The following is a 22,090-nucleotide window of genomic DNA, read 5'->3' as shown; positions in this document are numbered from 1 at the left end:
AGAGCCCAATGCAGGGCTCACACTCATTAACCATGAGATCATGATCTGAGCCGAAATCAAGAGTTGGATGCTTAGCTGACGGAGCCACCCAGACACCCCTATAGCTAATAATTAATAACAGTCCCCACTTACTGAGCACTTGCTCTATGCCAGGTGCCGTGCCCCATGAGAAAGCTAAGCCTGGCAACTGGTAGGGCATCACCCAGCCAGAAAGTGGCACATTTAGGATGGGACTTTCCCATTGTTGATTGCTATGTCTCCAATGCTGGGCACAGTGCCTAGCACACAACACTTATTAACTGAACACCTACTGTGTGCCAGACACTGTGCTTGGTCCTGGGGATATAGCTCTGAATAAAGCAGTTAAGGTGCCTGTTATCAATGGACCTTATAGTCAAATTGCAGAGATTAAAAAAAAAAAAAAACCCACATAAATGTAAACAAATAGGGAAATGAATAGTGATCATGGCTCTGATGGGAATCAACTGGGTGAATGTAATAGGGTGTGACTGGGGGGCTAGGAGGGGCAATATTAGACCAGGTGGCCAGGAATCTGGGATGTCCTCCGATGAGGTAATGTTTGAACTGAACTGAGCTCTCAGAGTCAAGAAGGACACAGACATGTAGCCTGTAGATTCTGAGTGCCATCAAGTAGAATATTTCGTATATGTGATGTCCTATATATGCCCTGTCCACTATTGTAGACACTGGCCATGTGGGGCTCTTGAGCATTTCAAATGTAACAGGTGTGGTTGAAGAACTGAATGTATTTCATTTTAATGAATCTAAATGTAAATATCCACACGTGGCTAGCAGCTACCATATTGAACAGCACAGGTCTAGAGAAAGAACTGTCCAGAATGAAGCAGCAGCAAGTTCAGAGGGTATTGTGTGTCTGGAGAATGGGTCCACAAGTCTGGAACAGAGTGTGTGAAGAGGAAAGATGGGAGATGGGGCCAAAGAGGCTGGTGAGAGTCAGATGATACAGAGTCCTGCAAACTTTGAATTTGAAAGTGGTTAGGCTATGGGTTTTATTTAAAGTCATAGAGGCACCTGGTAAATAACGTGTTGAAAGGATGGATGGATGGATGGATGGATGGGTACATACTTACTGCCTAGGTAGATCTATAGGTCAGTCTCCATGGTGGGATGGGAAGACGCAGGTGGGGAGAAAGTCAGGCTTGTTCCATGAACTCTGTGAGCCCCCAGTGGAGTTAGCACTTATACAGAAAAGGACATCATCACCTCTTTGCCCTGACTCCTCTCCACTCCATGGAAGATGGCAACTCCCAGAGGCCAACAAATGAATCATTAATTCCTGGTCACCCAGAGCAAAATTCTGACCCTCTCCCCAAGCCCAAGGCCTCCTTGTCCCCCTGGACCCCAATTCCCTAACACTTTCTCTTCTTCACCAGGTATCTCTCAGGAGTATCCCAAGATTCTCAACGGCACTAATGGGACCAGCGGGTTTCTCCCGGGGGGCTACACCTGCCGCCCCCACTCTCAGCCCTGGCAGGCAGCCCTACTGGTGCAAAAGCGGCTGCTCTGTGGGGGAGTCCTTGTCGACCCCAAATGGGTCCTCACTGCAGCACACTGTCTGAAGGAGTATGTGGGGGTCAGGGGCGCATGAGGGTAGGGATGAGAACAGGACTGGGGTGGTGAGGGGGTGGGTGGATGTGGATCGAGGATGAGGTCAGAGTTAGGGTTGGGGTTTGGGACTGGAAATGAAGTCCAGAAAGAGGATTTGAATGGGACTGGAGTTGAGGATGTGGAAGGAGATGTTTGGAGAGGAGGAAGGTGGTGGAGACGGGCTTAACCTCTCTAATCACCCCCTTCCTGCACCCACAGAGGGTACAGAGTTTACCTGGGCAAGCATGCCCTGGGGCGTGTGGAGGCCGGAGAGCAGGTGAGGGAGGTAGTCCGCTCTATCCCCCACCCTCAATACCAGATCAGCCCCACCCACCTGAAGCATGACCACGACATCATGCTTCTGGAGCTGCATTCACCGGTCCAGCTCACGAACCACATCCGTGTTGTGCCCCTCTCCCAAGACTGCCTCCCTGCTGGCACCTGCTGTCGGGTGTCTGGCTGGGGCACCACCACCAGCCCCCAGGGTATGCACCCTCAACAGGTGGCCTGAGGTGTCAGTGGCTGGGTAAACTGGGACAGAAAAGGGAGGGAAGGTTGGAGGAGGATTCCTTTATATATATAAATAATACATGTATAGTAATATGATATATAAAACAATACATGTATAGTAATATGATATATAATATATGTTATATATCCTTTATATGAATACATATACATTAATAAATAAGTTAACATGTTATATATATCTCCTTTATACAAATGTCCATTTATAAATATAAAGTTATATGTTACATATGTCATAGATTATATAGTTATATATCCTTATATAAATATATATACATTTATAAATATGTATAAAGTTATGTTACATATCCTTTATATAAATATACATGGTTATATATTTTATAGAATGTTACAGATCAGATATATAAACTTCTATATCCTTTATATAAATATATAAATTAATAAAAACATAGATATTGTAATATGTGCTATATATTATAGGTATGATATATTTATATAAATACAACATATTACATGTTTGTATCCAAATATGAAAATTATCATGTAGGTTGATTTTTTTTTAGATCATAAGTTCTATATTTATGTATTTATTTAAATACATTTACATATAAACTATGTATTAGACAAATTATACCTAAATATATTTAAATAAATTGTCACTTAATGCGTTTGATATATTGGCAGGTATGTACTTGTTAAATGTAAGGACGTGTAGGTGTATCCTTTGTGTTTAAGTTACATGTGCATGAATATTAAACTGATCTTCATAGCATCAAGGGCCCTTTGCATCTCCTTAGCGGTGCCCTGGCTTCTTCCCCGTCTCCTTCCCCTCTTTCTCCCTGATCTGTCATCTTTCTCCACACGGCTTTCTGTCCCCTTGTTTCCTCACCCCCAATCTTCTGTCTCTCACCACATGTCACTATCCCTCTTCTCCTCTCCCTTTTATGTCTCTTCCCACTTTCCTGCATTCTCGAATCTTCCCCTCTTGTTGGCCGCCACCTCCCCTGCCCCATTTCTCTCCACACCTGTCTCCTCCATCCCCTACCCCAGATACATATCCCATCTGTTCCCCATCTTCCTCTTTGCATCCATTTTCTACCGACTCTCCTGTTTAACTCCCACCCTGTAGCCTGGCTGAGACAGACATCCTTAGACCTTCCTCTCTCTCCTTCCCAGTGAGTTACCCCCCAACCTTACAATGTGCCAACATCCAGCTTCGCTCAGATGAGGAGTGTCATCAGGTCTACCCGGGGAAGATCACACCCAACATGCTGTGTGCCGGCACAGAAGAGGGTGGCAAGGACTCCTGTGAGGTGAGAACAGCATGGGGCAAGGGGGCGGGGAGGTTGCCATGGGCCAAGATGGGAAGCCAGAATGAAGGCAGGGACAGCTTCGGGGGGTAGAGCTTCATTTTAGCCTTGGGGGAACCGGTGTTTTTAAGAGGACATGTCCCCTAGCATAGAGGGTCGAGATAAAAAGAGAAGTACCCGTGACTGGAGACTATAATTCATCTTAAGCCTCAGCTTTGACTGGCATTGGCTGCCCAGATCCCTGTGTTGAGATGCATAAAGGTTGGTGTTGTTTCAGTTGCGAGAGAAACCCAACTCAAACCAGCTTAAAAGCAAGACACACTGGCTTTTGTAACCGCAAAGTCCAGGGGTGTCTTGCTTCAGGTACGGATGGATCCAGGTGCACAAATAATGTGTTTAAAATGCTGTCTCTTTTCATTTCAGCTCTTCTCTCTTCTGTTCTTGTCTTCATCCTCAGTTAAGCTTTTCCCAGCAGCTTTGGGCTCACATCTCACCCTCCTAAGCAACTCGATCAGAAAAAGTTTTCCAAGTGTTTACCTAAACATCCTTTTTTTAAAATTTTTTTTTCCAACGTTTATTTATTTTTGGGACAGAGAGAGACAGAGCATGAACAGGGGAGGGGCAGAGAGAGAGGGAGACACAGAATCGGAAACAGGCTCCAGGCTCTGAGCCATCGGCCCAGAGCCTGACGCGGGGCTCGAACTCACGGACCGCGAGATCGTGACCTGGCTGAAGTCGGACGCTTAACCGACTGCGCCACCCAGGCGCCCCTAAACATCCTTTTTTTAAATGTTTATCTATTTTTGAGAGAGAAACAGAGCATGAGTGGGGGAGGGTCAGAGAGAGAGGGAGACACAGAATCCAAAGCGGGCTCCAGGCTCCAAGCTGCCAGCACAGAGCCCGACGTGGGGCTCGAACCCACAAACCATGAGATCATGATCTGAGCCGAAGTCAGACGTTTAACTGACTGAGCCACCCCGGCGCCCCTGTTTACATAAACGTCTTGACCATGATTCTCACTAGGCTGACTTAAGTCATGTGTCCTGAGCCTTCACTCTGACCAGAGCTGTGGGATTCTCTGATGGACCGAGTCTGTTACGTGACTGACTGTGTGGGCCAGGGAGGGGCTGTTCCCCAAAAGAGAAAATCAGGAGGCAGTTATCAAAATGGGAGGAAATGGGTACTACCTGGGCAAAAACCTCCACTGAGCACAAAAAAGCAAAACTTATATCTGGTAGAGGAGGCTTCTGAGATTGAGTTTTGGTTTAGTGGGAAAGATGGCGTGTGCCTTGAGTGATCAATGAGGAGTGTCTTGGGTCCAGTAGGGAGAAGTGAGAGTACACGCTCTACATAACCATACCCAGATGTGGGTGAGTTTGCCCAATAGTGAGATGGCACCAAGGAGCCATAAAGCCACAACAGGGTTGGGGGGCAGCACGGTGTGTGGGGGGGCACAAGGTGGGGTTGGTAGCAGAGAACGAAGGATGGGTTTTGAGGTAAGGTGTAACCACTCTAACAAGACTGAAGAGCAGAGAAAAATGTGGAGAGAGAAGTCTCTCTCTTGTTCTTGGTCTCAGGGTCCATCTAGCTCCACCTTTCTCTTTGTGTCTCTTTTGCTGTCACTCGCCTCTCTGTTTGTCTTCTCGTCTTCCTGTTTCTCTCTAGCCCTGTCTGTGTCCTGTCTCTCTTTATCTCTGCTCTGTGTGTGTGTCCATCTTTCACTCTCTCTCATATGTCCCCACCTGTGCCTTTGTTTGCCTCCACCAAGTACCCCCCTTCTCTCTCTTCCCCCCCTCAGGGCGACTCCGGGGGCCCCCTGATCTGTAATGGAACACTCCATGGCATCATCTCCTGGGGAGACTTCCCATGCGGGCAGCCCAACCGGCCTGGTGTCTATACTCGAGTCTCTCAATATGTTGTGTGGATCCGAGAAACGATTAAAAAACACAGAACCCAAGAGTGGAAACGGACGAAGGGGAAGGGCCCACAGTAAAAGCCGGGTTGGCTCACCTGCCTCCTTCCTCCCTCCCTCCCTCCCTCCCTCTGCACCCTCCTCACTCCATTGGCCCAGCCCTTCTCTGCCCCTCCCAAAGTTCCACTTGAACCAGTGATCTGTATTCTCAGAACCTCTGATCCCGGCCGACATTTCGTGTTTCAGAAGCATTCAGTCACTTCCGATATCATGGTCTCCCACATACTGCATCCTGAAATACCTCAGTACCCTCAGCATCCCAACCCAATGTTCCAGGACTCCCACTGTTTCAACAGAATCCCAGATAGCCATCTGAATGTTCTGTCTGTGGAATACCCTTAACTACATTCATTGACTCATCTCAACTCTCAATACTCTATGTCCCATGAATGGAACTTCCTTGATATCGTGCCAAACCCCTTCACGTATTTCCTGACTACCAACATTCTAGACACTTCTGTGTTTGGTGCCCAAGAAGGTTCTAGACTCCTGCGACATTTCATCTTGAAAATATTCTCTTGGGGCACCTGGGTGGCTCAGTCAGTCAAGTGCCCCACTTTGGCTCAGGTCACGATCTCACGGTCCGTGGGTTCGAACCCCGCGTGGGGCTCTGTGCTGACAGCCTGGAGCCTGGAAGCTGCTTCGGATTCTGTGTCTCCCTCTCTCTGCCCCTCCCCTGCTTGCACTCTGTCTCTCTCTCTCCCTCAAAAATAAACATTTTTTTAAAAAATTTAAAAAAAGAAAATATTCTCTTGGACTCAGAATCTTCTGCCCCAACAATTTTCTAGGCACATCTGAATGATTAATCATAGCACAGCTAATATTGGATCCTCATAATGATTCGTTCTCACCTAGTTTTGGGTCTCCCAAATGTCCCATCCCTACCTACACCCCATATTTTGCCAGTATCCCCTGTCTCTGAATCCCCTTGCTCACGAAAGATCAACAGCACACTAGACTAGAGTTTTGGGGTTCAGGGCCCTGAGGAGCTTCCACACCTGGACCCTGTTTTCTGCCAGGTATCGTCCTTTCATCTCCCCCACAAGCATCTTCACCCTCAGTGACCCCAATACGCAGTGGTTAAATGCCCAAGTCACCGAGTCCCTGATTTGAGCAAGTCTTGAAACTCACTGCCTCTCTGTTCTTTTGTCTGTAAATGGGGCTTCTCATTTTTCCTCCTAGCATTGTTATTATAAATTTCAAGCACTTCCACTATGATTCTTTGCCTGGTTCCCTATCAAATATCACCTTAGGGTGTCAACAACCCCCAGATTTGCAGGGTCCAAAAACTGTTGCATTTGGGGCTCCTGGCCAGCTCCAGTTAGCAGAGCATGTGACTCTTAATCTCAGGGTCCTGAGTTCAAGCCCCACATTGGGTGTCGAGCTTACTTAAAACAGCAGCAACGACAGAAAGTGTTGCATTCGGGGACTTTTTTCAGCATTTATCCAGTGCTGACCATGTGCAGGCATTCTCTTGGGTGTTGGTAAATACAGCTTTATTTAACAAATACTGGTACTTCTCAGAAGCCAGGCACTGTTGCAGACATAGCTGATAAAGCAGTGAATTAGGTAAAACTTCTGCCCTGTAGAGCTTGCATTCTTTGCAGAGAGACTAAATAAATAAGGAGATAGACGGACAAGTGGCAATGTAAACCATGGCAAAAATGAAGCAGAGATGGGGCGCTTGGGTGGCTCAGTTGGTTGAGCGTCCGACTTCGGCTCAAGTCACGATCTCGCGGTATGTGAGTTCGAGCCCCGCGTCGGGCTCTGTGCTGACTGCTCTGTCTCTCTCTCTGTCAAAAATAAATAAACATTAAAACAATATTAAAAAAAAAACAATGAAAGGATGGAAAGAGAGAACCAGGTGCATATCTGGGCAGCAGCGCCCCATGCAAAGACAGCAAGTGCAAAGACCCTGAGGCAGGAGCTGGCCAGATGCATCTGAAGATTGGGAAGATAGTGAAGAGGTTGGTGTGGAAGTGACTGCCCTTCAATAGCTTAGGCGGGAGGTGATGTTCTCAGGGGAGTTATGGGGTCAGATTCTGGATCTGCTTGAAGAGATTGTTGGACAGTGCCTGTTGACATCAGACGAAGGGTGTGAGAGAAAAGACAGAGAAGGACAACCTCAACGCTTTGGCTTGAGCAACCATTTACTAAATGGAACTGCCATTTACTAAAATTGGGGAAACTCTGGGAGGGATAGATTTGCAGGGAAATACTGGGAATTTTTGTTTTGAACTGTTTATTAGGCACCAAAGTGGCAATAAACTCCGCCCTCAAGGGGATTTACTGAAAATTAACCAATACACTAAACTAAGTAACTGCAAATTGTGATGACTTCTATGTGATAATAAATGTAATCCGTGAAGGATCTAAACGGAGTTTTGTGTTAGAGAATTAGAGGGGAAGCTGTTTTCCACAGGTAGTCAGGAAGCACTTCCTGGAGGAGGCGGCATTGACTAAAGACCCCAAGGGTTAGAGGAAGCCGCTTTTGCAAAGAACACTGCTAATATCTCTGAAAGAGGGAGTCATCGTATTTCAGAGTCCACCGTCCCTGGTTCCTACAGGGGAGCCTACGGGTTAGAGTTTAAAAGCACAGAGGGTGGGGGCACCTGGCTGGCTCAGTCAGTGGATCGTGTGACTCTTGATCTTGGGATCGTGGGTTCAAGCCCCGTATTGGGTGTAGAGACTGCTTAAAAATAAACATAAATAAAAGCAAGGAGGGTGAAGTCTGAAGGACCTGGTTTTGGATGGAAGAATCTTTATCTTTTGGGAGGCTCTGTTTCCTCATCTGGTACTAACAGGACCTACTGCTCAGCGTTGTTAGAAGGAAGACCGGCATTTAAAGTCTGCACCCGGAAACTTCTCAATCAGTGGAGAAGCAACATGATGCGATAGCTAGGAAGGTAGTTTCTGAGGCCAGGCTGCCCGGGTGTGACTTCCAGCTCTGCCACTTATTTAAAAGAATTTTTTTTAACGTTTATTTATTTTTGAGAGAGACAGAGACAGAGTGCGAGCAGAGAGAGAGGGAGACACAGAATCCGAAGCAGGATCATGAACTGAGCCGAAGTCGGCTGCTTAACCGACTGAGCCACCCAGGCGCCCCGGATTAGGAATCTTTAAAGTGAAGTAACCCATCTACTGGCAGGGATGCAGACACAATGGAACCCAGGTGCACAGCTGGGACCCTAGGACCCAACAGTTCCACGCCTGACGTCTATCCTAGGGCAATGATCATGCAGGTCACAAAGAGGCAAGTATGGAAGGGTCTGTCAATCACTTACTTGTTGTGCTGCAAAATTAGAGGAAAACTGGGCACCCACTAATGAGGGTGGGGGTGGGTGTTAGGATGCAGTGGAGAGCACCATGGAGGACCACACAGCACTTACAAGCAACAGGCTAGAGGCACACATGAATGGAATCTCAAAGGTGCAGTGCTACCAACGTCAATGGTTAAAAAGACTGACACTATTAAGCATTGGCAAAGATGTGGGGCTCTGGAACACTTACGCGCTGCTGATGGCAATGCAGAGCGGTACAACCACTTTAGAAAACATTTGGCAATTTCCTTCAGAATCCAACACACATCGTACGATCTTACAGTGCCACTCCTAGGTGTCTGCCTAAGAGAAAGGAAAACATGCCCACACAAATGATGTGGACGTGAATGTGTGCAGCAACATTATTTGGGATAGCCAGAAGCTGGAAGCAAACCCAGATATGTAACGACTTGCAAATGGATGAAAGCAACGGATGAACTATTGAGAGAAAAATGCAAAAGCGTGGGTGATTCTGAAATGCTATTATGCTAGCGAGAGAAGCTAAACATTTACATGATATTCTAAAAAGGCAAAACTCTAGGCAGAATGGAGATCAGTGGTAGCCTGGGGCAGAGGGAAGGAGGGAGAGCTTTGGCAGAAAGAGTGCAGGGCAGTTTAAGAATGGGTGGCTGGAAGGTGGGAGGTACTTGTTTTAGGTTTTGATTTATGGTGGAGGTTACAGGATTGTATCCAGTTTCCAAACTTCATCAAATCGAACACCTAAAATGAATGGATTTTAATTTATGTAAGTGATACCTTCTTTAAGAATGAAAGAAGCATAGTTAGGGCACGTGGGTGGCTCCCTCAGTTAAGCGCCGATTTCGGCTCAGGTCACGATCTCGCGGTCCGGGAGTTCGAGCCCCGCGTCGGGCTCTGGGCTGACGGCTCAGAGCCTGGAGCCTGCTTCGGATTCTGTGTCTCCCTCTTTCCCTGCCCCTCCCCCACTTGTGCTCTGTCTCTCTCTCTTTCTGTCAAAAATAAACATTGCGTGGGGCGCCTGGGTGGCGCAGTCGGTTAAGCGTCCGACTTCAGCCAGGTCACGATCTCGCGGTCCGTGAGTTCGAGCCCCGCGTCGGGCTCTGAGCTGACCGCTCAGAGCCTGGAGCCTGTTTCCGATTCTGTGTCTTCCTCTCTCTCTGCCCCTCCCCCGTTCATGCTCTGTCTCTCTCTGTCCCAAATAAATAAATAAACGTTGAAAAAAAATTTTTTTAAAGCTATTCGAGGGTGCCTGGGTGGCTCAGTCAGCTGAGCATCCGACTTTGGCTCAGGTCATGATCTCATGGTTCGTGGGTTCGAGCCCTGTATCAGGCTCTGCGATGACAGCTTGGAGTCTGGAGCCTGCTTGGGATTCTGTGTGTGTGTGTGTGTGTGTGTGTGTGTCTGCCCCTCCCCCACTTGTGACTTCTCTCTCTCTCTCTGGCTCTCTCTCTCTCTCAAAAATAAATAAAGACGTTTAAAAAAAGCTATGCGATAATAAATGCAATAGCAGAAGGCACACATTAATAAAGGTAGCAAAGGATACACAAGAGCAAAAGATAGTAGCAGTAGATACACAACAAATAAAAACAATAGCGAAGGATATACTGTAACAAAGATAATAGCAGATACACAAGGGTAAGGACAAGAGCAGAAGGGGAGGGAGACAGGGAATAAGCCAGTAAGGAAAACAAAAGAGGGACTTGGACAGATCACTCACAGCATTGTGCCACCAACGGATTCAAGTCTCCCCACCTGAGGCTTTAGAACTATCTAAATATATTAATGGCTTTTTTGAATGTTCCTTTATATATTTTTGAGAGAGAAAGAAAGAGGGAGCATACCAACCAGGCTCTGCACGGTCAGCCCAGAGCCCGATGCGGGGCTCGAACCCATGAACCGTGAGATCATGACCTGAGCCAAAACCAAGAGCTGGACGCTTAACTGACCGAGCTACCCAGGCGTCCCTATTAATACATTTAAACAAACAAACAAACAAACAAACCCACTTACTTCACAGGGCTCTTGGGAGGATTAATTGCATTAATACATGAAGAGCCCTCAGAACACCTGGCTCTAAGCAAGTGTTTACTAAGTGGTGCCCTCATTAGTATTATCCTTGCTCTCATTGACAAAATTGTTATGACAATTTGTCTCCAAGGCCCCAGAGCCAAAGCAGCCTGCCTTGGGTGACAGCTGGGGATTTGGGAGAATGGGAGGTGGCCGCCCAAATCCTTCCTGTGGAACAGAAAATAATGACATACCTGAGCTGGAGATTCTGACTGCCAGCAATACCTTAATTCAGTTGGCCAGCCAGGTGGCCAGGTTTCTCAGGCATCCCTCCGCCCTCCTTCCCTCTCCAGGGATTTTGTGGCCACACGCCCTCCTCTTCCTATTTTTGCTCAGGGGAATTGTAATAACAATGGGATCCTGTGCTGGAGGGATTTGGAAAGCTGGGGCTTGTGAGGGAGGGGCGTGGAAAAGACTGGAGGAGAAACCGACAGCCTTCTGACGGGAGGGAGGTCTATGCTTCCTACGCATCCCCCGCCCCCGGCCCCGCACTGACCTGGGGCACATCAAGACTTCTTTTTCTCCTCCCGAGGCCCCAGGAAGGGAGATGTCAGCTCTTAAACTAGACCTAGGCTAAGAATTTCCCTAGTCTGAAGCGTCCTGGCCAAGTTTAGCCACTGCCCCTACTAGGAGGCCTTTAATAAGGGATTACGTTGGGCTTCCTGCCTAATAGGGATATTGGTCTCCACACCCAATCCCAACGTGTGGGGGTGGGGTTCCCCAACACCACCAGGCAATTCTCCCACACCAATTCAACCTAATTTTTGATTTTTTAATGTTTTTATTTTTGAGAGACAGAGTATGAGCAGGGGAGGTGCAGAGAGAGAGGAGACACAATCTAAAGCAAGCTCCAGGCTCTGAGCTGCACAGAGCCCCACACGGGGCTGGAACCCACCAACCATGATGAGATCATGACCTGAGCCGAAGTCCGACGCTTAACGGACTGAGCCACCCAGGAGCCGCACAATTCGATGTAATTACACTAACTACACTATCTACCTGGAGGTAACGTCGGACGGATCACAGAGGTTAAGGACTCAGTCCTACAAGACCCGCCCCCCTCCCCCACTACCGACCTTTCAGACGCCAGTTGAAAGTCCAAGTTGTTACCTGTGCTTCTGGCCAAGCTGCTATATAGATTGAAGGTTTCCACGACCTCCTCCTGGAGTTTGATCAATTTGCTAGAGCGGCTCACAGAACTCAGAGAAGCACTTTACTTGATTACTGGTTTACTGTGAAAGGATAAAACTCAGGAACAGCCGGTTGGAAGAAATACGTAGGACAAGATACGTGGGAAGGGCTGTGGAGCTTCCTTGCCCTCTCTGGGTGCGTCATTCTCTCCACACGGCTTCACCAATCTGGAAACCGTCCCAGCCCCAACTTTTTGGGTGTTTATGGAGGCTTCACTGCATAGGCCTGACTGGTTAACTCAATGTCCATTGGTGATTGATTCTACCTCCAGCCCCTCTCCCCTCCCATTTGTTGGCAGCTTCCAAAAGTCACCCATTCACATGACAAAAGACATCGTCATCTCTTTCCTTACTTAGGAATTACAGGAGTTTTAGGAACCCTGTGCCAGAAGGAGGCTAAGACCCAAAATATATTTCTTATCACCAATCACAGTATCAATGGAGGCAAAGGGCATATTAGCCCAAGCTTCCATTCTAAGGGGTCAATGTCAACGATAAGGCAAGAGAAGCAGACAGGCTGCGGGAGGGTGGAAAGGACGGGAGGCCCAGGTCAGGATTTTTGGAAGAGAGACAATGGAAGGATAAGGTAGCCCCCCCCCCACAGAAACGGGATGGACTCCCCCATCTGAAAGTTGGTCCGCATGTCAAGACTGACGATGTCACACATGCATCAGAAGCGTCCAGCCTGCCTCCGTGGGGTGACCACAGTTGGTGCTGTGAACAGGAGTCTAGATGACCACCCCCACGGAGTCTCTCTCCTCGTGCTGTGCTGTCCTGTGCCTGCTGGTGAGTGTGCATTTTGAGCTGTGCTGCTTGGGATTTGCACCTGTTGTGGACTTAACCAACCCAAGTCAGGAGTTTCCATAGTTGGCATTCAGGAACAGAGGCGTGGGATGGGGGGCTTCCTTCAAGTGGCCCCGGGCTGGCACATCTGCACCCCGACCTGTCTGTGTGCTTCGCCCCAGCCAGGGCAGTGGGGGAGGGGTGCCTGAAAGTTCCAACCCAAGTTGTTGGTTCCCCTGGTAACCAGGCTGCATTTTCCTCCAACAGTCACCTAGGTAGCATAAATTCTGGTAGGGTTAAAAGTGTGTTATTATGGGAGTGCCTGGGTGGCTCAGTTTGGCTCAGGTCATGATCTCACAGTTGGTGAGTTCCAGCCCCGCGTGGGGCTCTGTGCTGCCGGCTCAGAGCCTGGAGCCTGCTTCAGATTCTGTGTCTCCCTCTCTCTCTCTGCTCCTCCCCCATTCACCCTCTGTCTCTCTCTCAAAAATAAATAAACATAAAGAAAAAAAAAATGCTAAGTGTCTTATTAGGAATAACACTCCTATGATACTCCTTACCTCTAACCACTCAGGAAATTCCAGAGATTTTAAAGCTCTGTGCCAGCAATCGGAAAGAAAACCAAATATAATCCAGGGAGGTGTGGGAGGGGTGTGGCAGAAGAGAAGGAACAGGCTGGATGTAGAAAGACCCTTACAGGGCTGTCCAGGGACTAGGGGTGGGGGGGGGGGGGGGAAAGGGAGCCCAGAGGGAGGGAATCCAGGTAGGAGGCTAGGGTGAGGGTCCAAGGAGGGGAGTTTGAGGCCTGAGCTGAGGCTGGAGAGAGTGGGACAATGGAGGGCCAGGGCTAAGGAGGGGAAAAGAGGAGGAGAGTATGTGAATTCAGCCTAGCGAATTGGCGTGTGGTGTTCCCCCCACCCTGGGAAAACCAGGGGGAAGGTGCTGAGCTCACGAGAGGCATGTGATGTGGGCCCAGGGGCATGCAAGATGCCAATAGCTGCAGAGGGCCAGACTTTCAGAGGCAGATGTCAAAGCCAGGGAACTGGGAGGAAGTTATCTGTGGAGGCAGTACTGGGAAGGGATGTCTCAGAAGAAGGACGGGTCTTAGGAAGAATCAGTGTCTCAAGGGTCCAGACCAGAGGACTAGTTGGGAGGGGGAGGGGGGAAGCCACCACAAGGCCAAGGGAGTAGCATCTGAGAATAGGTTGGTGAGACAGTGGGGGACCTGGGTTTGGGTCATCCAGGAGGCTGTTGGATGCACAGGCTTGAAGCCAGGGAGAGACTAAAGAGCCATCCTGCCCCAGGTGACAGGTGAAACTGTCCCATGTATGTAGTCAGTGCAGAGGACAAGGCTGAGGACTGGCCCTGGGAACACCCTTACTTGTTTTTTTTTTTTAATTTTTTTTTTTCAACGTTTATTTATTTTGGGGACAGAGAGAGACAGAGCATGAACGGGGGAGGGGCAGAGAGAGAGGGAGACACAGAATCGGAAACAGGCTCCAGGCTCCGAGCCATCAGCCCAGAGCCCGACGCGGGGCTCGAACTCGCGGACCTCGAGATCGTGACCTGGCTGAAGTCGGACGCTTAACCGACTGCGCCACCCAGGCGCCCCAATGTTTATTTATTTTTAAGCGAGAAAGAGAGACAGAGCTTGGGCAGGGGAGGGGCAGAGAGAGAGGGAGACACAGAACCGGAAACAGGCTCCAGGCTCCGAGCCATCGGCCCAGAGCCCGACGCGGGGCTCGGACTCCCGGACCGCGAGATCGTGACCTGGCTGAAGTCGGACGCTCAACCGACTGCGCCACCCAGGCGCCCCGGAACACCCTTATTTGTAAAGACACCAGGAGAGGAAAAAAGGCCTATTCGTGTCCGAGAGACAGAAAGTAGAAGGAAACCAGAAATGCATGAAGGAGGGAGTAGCAGACCATGTGGAAGGCTGCCTGAAGGCGAGTAAGGTGAGGACCAGGAGACCAAGATTGCTCAATGTGGAAGGACTCCGGAGACCCAAAGACCACCGCGGCCGTCCGGGGCAAGCAGTGAGTAGATCTCTGTGGATAAGTTTTGCCAGGAAGGATGGAAGAGAACAGAGCAGGCGAAGGAGGGGTGGGGGCTGCTGGTTCTGATGAAACTCTGTGCTCCCAGGATCACCCAGCAGAGGGTCAGGCTCACAGGGCATCTCAAAACGTTTGTTGAGTGAATGCATGCCTGCAGGCATGAATGAATGAACGAGCGAACGGGGCAGAGAAATAGAAGGAGAGAGAGAGGTGTACAGACAGAGACAAAAGACAGAGCACCAAGTTGTAGCTGATAGTGCTTCACAGCTGAGAAAAAAAGGTTCTGTCATCTAAGTCAGCTCTGCAAATTCCTTCTTCAGAAAGCAATGAACCGGGAAAGCCAATTGCGATGGTGTCTCAACTCAACATAGCTGATATCCTCGCCCATTTTTGTTGCCTTGTTTGATGATCCCAACAAGAAATGGTATGGGGCCCTTGGGTGGTTCACTTGGTTAAACGTCTGACTCTTGATGTCGGTTCAGATCACGATCTCAAGGTTCATGAGTTCAAGCCCTGAGTCAGGCTCTCTGCTGTCAGCGTAGAGCCCACTTCCGATCCTCCAGATCCCAGTCTCTCTCTGCCCCTCCCCATCTTGTGGGTGCAAATGTGGTCTCTCTCTCCAAAAAATAGACATTATAAAAAGGGGGAGCGGTATGTAGACAGGTAGCTTCTTCCTAGCCCCATTTTTCAGGTGAACAAACTGAGGTCAGACCAAAGCCTGATGATGATCCCCAGGGAGTCATGGCATGAGTTGAGCTTTCAGCCGTGTGTATGATTCCAAAAGCTATTCTTTGAAGCCTGTAGGACCATTCATATGTTCCTCTGTTCACGCCTGTACTCGTTCAGTTAGCCATTCATTCGTTCATTCATATGTTTGGATAGGGGCTCTGGAGCCAACTGGCTGGGTTCAAACTCTGGTTCTGGTACTTGCCAACCATGTGGCTGTGGGCAAGTGACATTATCTAGTCCTGCCTCTGTTTCCACGTCTACAACAGTCTCCATGTTGTAGGCCCTCTCCCCAGGTGTCAGGGTGGCCGCGTTCTCTCTAGGGAATAGCCTTCATATTGAGTTTACCATGGTGTCCAAGAGGAAAACGTGGAGCTCGGGACTTGAGAGCACTGTGGACTCCCTGGAGGAGGTGGTAAACGGGCTCCGAGCTTTCCCTGAGTGCGAGAGGTGTGAGAGTGAAGCTGCAAGCCAGTCTGTGCCCTCTTTGAGCCTCCAGCTGCAAAAGAAGGGATTGGCTTTTTCCAGAAGCCACAAGTCTGCAAGTCTGTGTCAAAAGAGAACCACCGAGAAGCCACTCCCCACTCCGTACAGCTCCAGCACCATTAATCTGCTTTGTGTCTCTATGGGTGAGCCTGTTCTGGACGTTCGTATACATGGCGTCATATAACATGTGGCCTTTGTGATGGACGTCTTTCAGCTAGTGTAGTGTTTTGTTTTTTCTTTCTTTTTAAATGTTTATTTATTTTTGAGAGAGAGAGAGAGAGACTCAGCATGAGCAGGAGAGGGGCAGAGAGAGAGGAAGACACAGAATCTGAAGCAGGCTCCAGGCTCTGAGCTGTCAACCCAGAGCCCGATGCAGGGCTTGAACTCACGAGCGATGAGATCATGACCTGAGCCAAAGTCGGCCACTTAACGGATTGAGCCAACCAGGTGCCCCAAGCATAGTGTTTTTAATGTTCACCCACGTTGTAGCCAGTGGTAGTGTGTGTCTCCTTTTTATGACTCAATAATACTCCAGAGTATGGATAGACCACATTTTATTAATCCATTCATCATGTGATGGACATCAGCCTAATGGAGATAGAGTCTCTTCTGGGGCTGATGAAAATGTCCTGGAATTAAATTGTGGTGATGGTTACACAGTGTTTTGAGTGTGGTGGACCTCACTGAAGTGTGGACTTTAAAATGGTTCAGGGAGCGCCTGGGTGGCTCAGTCGGTTGAGCATCCGACTTCGGCTCAGGTCATGATCTCGTGGTCCGTGGGTTCGAGCCCCGCGTCGGGCTCTGTGCTGACAGCTCAGAGCCTGGAGCCTGTTTCGGATTCTGTGTCTCCCTCTTTCTCTGCCCCTCCCCTGTTCATGCTCTCTCTCTGTCTCAAAAATAAATAAATGTTAAAAAAATTAAAAAAATAAAATAAAATAAAATAAAATGGTTCAGGCACTGGATTTTATGTTATGTGAGTTTTATTTAAAAAAAAAAATCAAGGCAGGGCGCGCCTGGGTCGCTCAGTCGGTTGAGTGTCCAACTTTAGCGCAGGTCATGATTTCATGATTCATGAGCTCTCTGCTGTCAGCCAGGAGCCTGCTTGGGATCCTCTGTCCCCCTCTCTCTCTGCCTTCCCCTGCTGGCACTCTCTGTCTAAAAAATAAGTAAACATTTTTAAAAAATAAATTAAAAAATAAAGGCAGAAAGAGAAAAGAAGACAGAGAGAGTGGGATTTAGACGCTTTGTTTTCTTGCCAATATTTGAAAATCAGAAAACGTCCCACCATAAATCTGGATTTCCAGCTTCTCTTGAAAAGCCATGGAACTCGACCATGCTCGTATGTGTTCTGGAGGGCGGCCCCTGACCGGAGCTAAGGGTGAATTTTATTCCATGTAAATTGCACCTCAATAAACCCAACCCTCCAGAAATCCAGAAATAGAGAGGGATTCAGTTAGGTGATTTGTCTCAAAACAAATCAAAAGCTGAAGATTTGTGGGGCGCCTGGCTGCCTCAGTCGGTGGAGCATGTGACTCTTGATTTCGGCTCAGGTCATGATCTTGAGGTTCATGGGTTCAAGCCCCACAATGGGGCTGACAGTGCAGAGCCTGCTTGGGATTCTCTCCCTCCCTCTCTCTGTTCCTCCACTGCTCATGCTCTCTCTCTCTCTCTCTCAAACTAAATAAAATTTAAAAATTTTTTAATAAACTTAAAAAAAAGAAAGTAAAAGCTGAAGATTTGTGATTATGAAATCAGAGAAGGAAAGAGATCCAAGACCAGAGAGAAGGTGATGGACTGAAAGGCAGGAGTAAGGGGGGAGGGTCTTCTTCTGTTTCCTCACACTCCCTCTGCCTCTGACCACCTTCCCTCTCAACTTCCTCCCCTCTGAGTGTCTCTCTCTCTCTCTCTCTCTCTCTCTCTCTCTCCCTTCCTCCCTCACAGGTGAAGCAAAAACTCAGATGAACCAGCACAAACTGTCCTGTCCCTGGCTCTCTCTCGGTCCCCTGTTTCCCTTTCTTTCCCAGTGGAAGCCCTCACGCAAGAGAAAAAAAAAATAACTTTCATGGAATTAGATAAATCGGCCACATGCAGATAGGAAAAGTGGGCTTCACAGGGAAGAGGGTCGACCGTGCATTTAAAAAATTCAGTTAGAATCAGACTCTGCAGAACCCAGCTTGGAAACCTCTTCAGTCTCTTTCTGATCATCTGTTTCGAAATCCCTTCCTTCTCTTCTCAGTCTGGGCTCTCTCAGCTCTGGCTTTCCCAGCCTCTCCCTTCCACTCTCCTGTGCTCTTAAACACTCACCCTCCTGCCTCTTCCCTGCACACCGCAGGGAGGGGGGGGAGGGCCCCACCCTCCCTGAGCCTTCCTCACTAGGAATGAGGATTAGAACCCAATTCCCAGGTCACCTTCAGTCATGGGTCTGGGCACTGGCTCGGAGAGAAGGGGAAAAGGAGTGGGGCCGGGTCTTTCCCCCTAGAGCCATTCTGGGCCCAACCCCCCTTTCCCCATTTAGTTGTAAAGCTCAGTTAGGTGCCATTAGCTGAGAAGATTTTCTGCGGGATTAGAGAGGGTGCCCCACCCCAAGTCTTCCTGGTCCCCTTCCCTCAACCCGGAAATTGCATGGGCTGGAACAAAGAGAGTTAAAAGCTGTGTCAGCTGCCTGTCTGGGGCAGACAGACAGAAGGAGGGGGACAGGTGGGGCAGCATGACAGGTGGCTGAGAAGCCAGGTGGACAGTGGGAGAGTTGACTGGCGGGGTGGCCAGTGGATGACAGGACAGGCAGGTGGTGGACAGACAGATAGCAGAGGCAGACAGGCTGGAACTGTGACAGCTACATGGAGGCCCCAGCAAGCAGGGGGACAAGGTGAGGAGGGGGCAGGTGGTCACCAATGAGGTGACCCCCCCTCCCCACCCGAGATGGGCAGAGGGGGGGATGGGCAGGCATCCTGTCCTCCTGGAGCTGCTGGCAGGCAGGCGGGGTGGGCAAAGAGAGGGGCAGGTTGACAGGGAAAGGGCCATCTCTGAGATTCCCCCAACGTTTCCCAGGACCTGGAGGTGGCTCACCCTGGGCTCCAGCATCCTGTTGCTCCTGTGTGTTTCTGGTGAGTTCCCCAGCGGGGCGGGAAGCCCTTCCTCCCTGACAGGGGGCCCTCCGATCTCCCCCTCCAGGTCTGATCCCCAGTCTGGCACTGAGGAGGGGAGGGGACTGCCTCTATGTCTCCACTCAGCTCCAGCTCTTGGGGGCCCTGCCACCTCTGTCTTTTGATCTATACCTTCTCTGTGTCTTCCTGTCACTACGTATGCCTCTGTCTTTTCTCTCTGTCTCTGTGCTTGTCTGTCTCTGTCTCACTCCTATCTTTTTTTTTTTTTTAAGATTGATTGATTGATTTAGAGACAGAGATGGTACAAGTGGGAGAGGGGCAGACAGAGAGGGGGACAGAGAATCCCAAGCAGGCTCTGTGCACAGAGCCTGATGCAGGGCTCCAGCTCACGAAACTGTGAGATCATGACCTGAGCCGAAAACCCAGAGTCGGGTGCTTCAGCGACTGAGCCACCCAGGCGCCCCTGTCTCCCTCCTATCTTGAGGCATCTCTCTGTCTTTTTCTCTTTCTCTTCCTCTCTGTGTCTCTGGGCATCGCTGGGTCTTTTTGTATTTGTCCCTGGGTCTGTGTCTCCCTGTCTCTGACTCTCTCTCACGGTCTCTCTCTCTCTCTCTCTCTTACCTGTCTGTGTCTTCATCTCTGCATCTCTCTTCCTGTCTCTGAGCCCCAATCTCTAGATCTCTGACCCCATCTCTCTGGCCCACACCCCTGTCCTCAGGGCTCAGCCAACCGGCCACAGAGAAGATCATTAAAGGCAAGGAGTGTGCCCGTCACTCACAGCCTTGGCAAGTAGGGCTGTTTGAGGGCACCAGTCTGCGTTGTGGGGGGGTCCTCACTGGCCGCAGATGGGTCCTCACAGCTGCTCACTGCAGTGGCAGGTAAGCCCCTGTCTGGGTGTGGTCTCTTCCAGGGGTGGGCAGCAGAAAGGTGATGGGGAGGAGAACCCTCAGGGTAGGAGATGGGGGCGCCAAGGAGTAAGGAAATGGTCTCGCAACAAAAGGTTCTGAGGTTAGACAAAGAGTAGGACTTCTGCAACAATGGGTCTGGGGTGGGGCTGGGTGGGGCGGGTAGTGTGGGTGGCATGAGGGGTCCTGGAACCTGCTCATCTACCCGCTCCCATTTCCTCGTGTTCCCCTTCTTTCCCACATGACATCTGTCACCACCCCAGCTATTCCCTGACCCAGTCTGGGCATCTTCTCTGGGTCTCAGCCGTCCCATCTGTGAAATGAGGAGATTGGACTTTCTAGGTCTGAAGCTCTGAGGTTTTTTCCAAAGGGAACTTTCAAACACGAAGAGGCAGATTGATTAGGGACAGAACAGAGAGAGACCACTCATTACTCACGCGTTCCTTCAGCTGACAGTGCTAACAGCCCAGGCAGCCTCTAGGTGGTTGGAACAGAGCAGCAAGCATGAAGGATGGATGTGCTTGCCCTCGCTAAGAGACTCAGAAAGGGACAGAGATGCAGGGACTCGGGGAGGAGAAGTAGGCAAATGCAAGAAATGGAAAGATACTGATAGAGACGAGAGACAGAGAGACAGAACAAGCGTGTGAGGGAGGGAGGACTGACACTGAGGTGCAAAGCAGCAGAGAAAGGTTGGAGGGTCTGGGAGCCAGGGGTCCACTGCCCCCCGCTGAGCCACCTTGACCCCCCCCGCCCCCCCAGCAGGTACTGGGTGCGCCTGGGGGAGCACAGTCTTAGCCGTCTGGACTGGACGGAGCAGATCCGACGCAGCAGCTTCTCCGTGACCCACCCCGGCTACCAGAGAGCCAGGCACAGCCATGACAATGACCTCCGGCTCCTGCGACTGGGCACACCCGTCCGCTTGACCCGCAGCGTCCAGCTCCTGCCCCTGCCCACCACCTGTGCAGCGGCTGGCACCAAGTGCCACATCTCAGGCTGGGGCATCACCAATCAGCCAGGGAGTAAGGGAGCCTCAGGGTCAGGGCTCAGAACGGGCAAAGTCTGGGGTGGAGGACGAGAGATCAGGAGTCATCCCAACAGAAGGATGGATCAAGGGTCAAACATGGGGATTGTGGTTTGGGGTCAGAGATCATGGTGGACCAGGGGTCTTGGGAGTCAAAGTGGTCAACGGGTTGGGTATGGAGTCAGAAGCCATAGGTCAGGGATGTGATTAGAGGCCAGAGTGATGGCAGGGATCATCAGACTGGAGCAAAAGGCACGGGTAAATAGGACCTTGGGTCATGGGTCAGAGACTCTGGTGTTAGAAGTCATTGTAGAGTTGAGGACATGGGATCCAGATGTTGCACAAGCTGGCCACAATCTGAGGCTAGAAACTGAGATTCAATCAGGGATTGCTGGTCTGGGATTGAAAGCCCTAGAGGTTAGGGGTCATGGAGTCTGGGGTCAAATAAACTAGGATCAGAAGTCACTTTGGAGCAGTGGTTTAGAGCTGAGTTTGGACGTTTAAGAGAAGACAAGAAATGTGGGGTCTGGAGACAGAGAGGGAACATGAGGTCAAGTTGGGATCTAAGTATGATAAGATTGAAGGTCAAAGGGCACCGCATGGGGAATTTAAGGAGAAAAGTCCGGATTCACTGTTTCTGGGGTTGGAGGGACAAAAGGTGTCTTGAGTTATGGCACTCAGAGTCATAGGTTAAAGGAGAGGGGGACTTGTGTCAATGAGCTGGGGCAAGGGTCACTATGAAATGAAGTCATAAATCTGAAATCTAGAAGTTTGAGGATTGTTGTGGAGAGTCGCAGGAAGAGGGCAGAGTATAGACTTATATTTGGCGCCCTTTGGTGGAAGGATGTGGCCCCCAAATGGGAAGCTTTGGGGGACAATGCAGCTTCTATCTTCCACCCCCAGAACCATTCCCGGACCTGCTCCAATGCCTCAATGTCTCCATCGTTTCCAGCGCTGCCTGCCAGGCTCTGTTCCCCGGGAAAATCACGGACAACATGGTGTGTGCCAGCGGCGCTGATGGGGCGGATGCCTGCCAGGTGAGTGAATGCAGGCTATGC

The 22,090-nt window shown here is 49.8% G+C and overlaps 2 protein-coding genes across 2 annotated transcripts in view; both read left to right on the top strand.

The window, feature by feature from the left end:
- The first annotated feature begins 1,303 nt into the window (after positions 1–1,303).
- KLK13 (kallikrein related peptidase 13) lies at positions 1,304–6,124 on the top strand. Its single transcript, XM_032591317.1, is given in 4 exon segments — positions 1,304–1,605; positions 1,849–2,114; positions 3,295–3,431; positions 5,227–6,124. Coding segments are annotated over 4 exon segments (900 nt in total). The 3' UTR covers positions 5,422–6,124.
- Positions 6,125–18,686: 12,562 nt separating this feature from the next.
- The window catches only part of KLK12 (kallikrein related peptidase 12), a 6,393-nt gene continuing 2,989 nt past the window's right edge, over positions 18,687–22,090 (top strand). The window contains exons 1-5 of the mRNA XM_030299429.1: positions 18,687–18,868; positions 19,051–19,106; positions 19,825–19,984; positions 20,771–21,030; positions 21,936–22,069. Of these exons, the coding sequence (XP_030155289.1) occupies positions 18,840–18,868; positions 19,051–19,106; positions 19,825–19,984; positions 20,771–21,030; positions 21,936–22,069 (639 nt within the window). The 5' untranslated portion in view covers positions 18,687–18,839. The remainder of the gene's footprint in view (positions 18,869–19,050; positions 19,107–19,824; positions 19,985–20,770; positions 21,031–21,935; positions 22,070–22,090) is intronic.

The sequence above is a fragment of the Lynx canadensis genome, chromosome E2 (assembly GCF_007474595.2).
Source record: "Lynx canadensis isolate LIC74 chromosome E2, mLynCan4.pri.v2, whole genome shotgun sequence".
Lineage (NCBI taxonomy): Eukaryota > Metazoa > Chordata > Mammalia > Carnivora > Felidae > Lynx > Lynx canadensis.
Note: the sequence above shows the minus strand (reverse complement) of the source record. Positions and strands in the feature narration are given on the sequence as shown.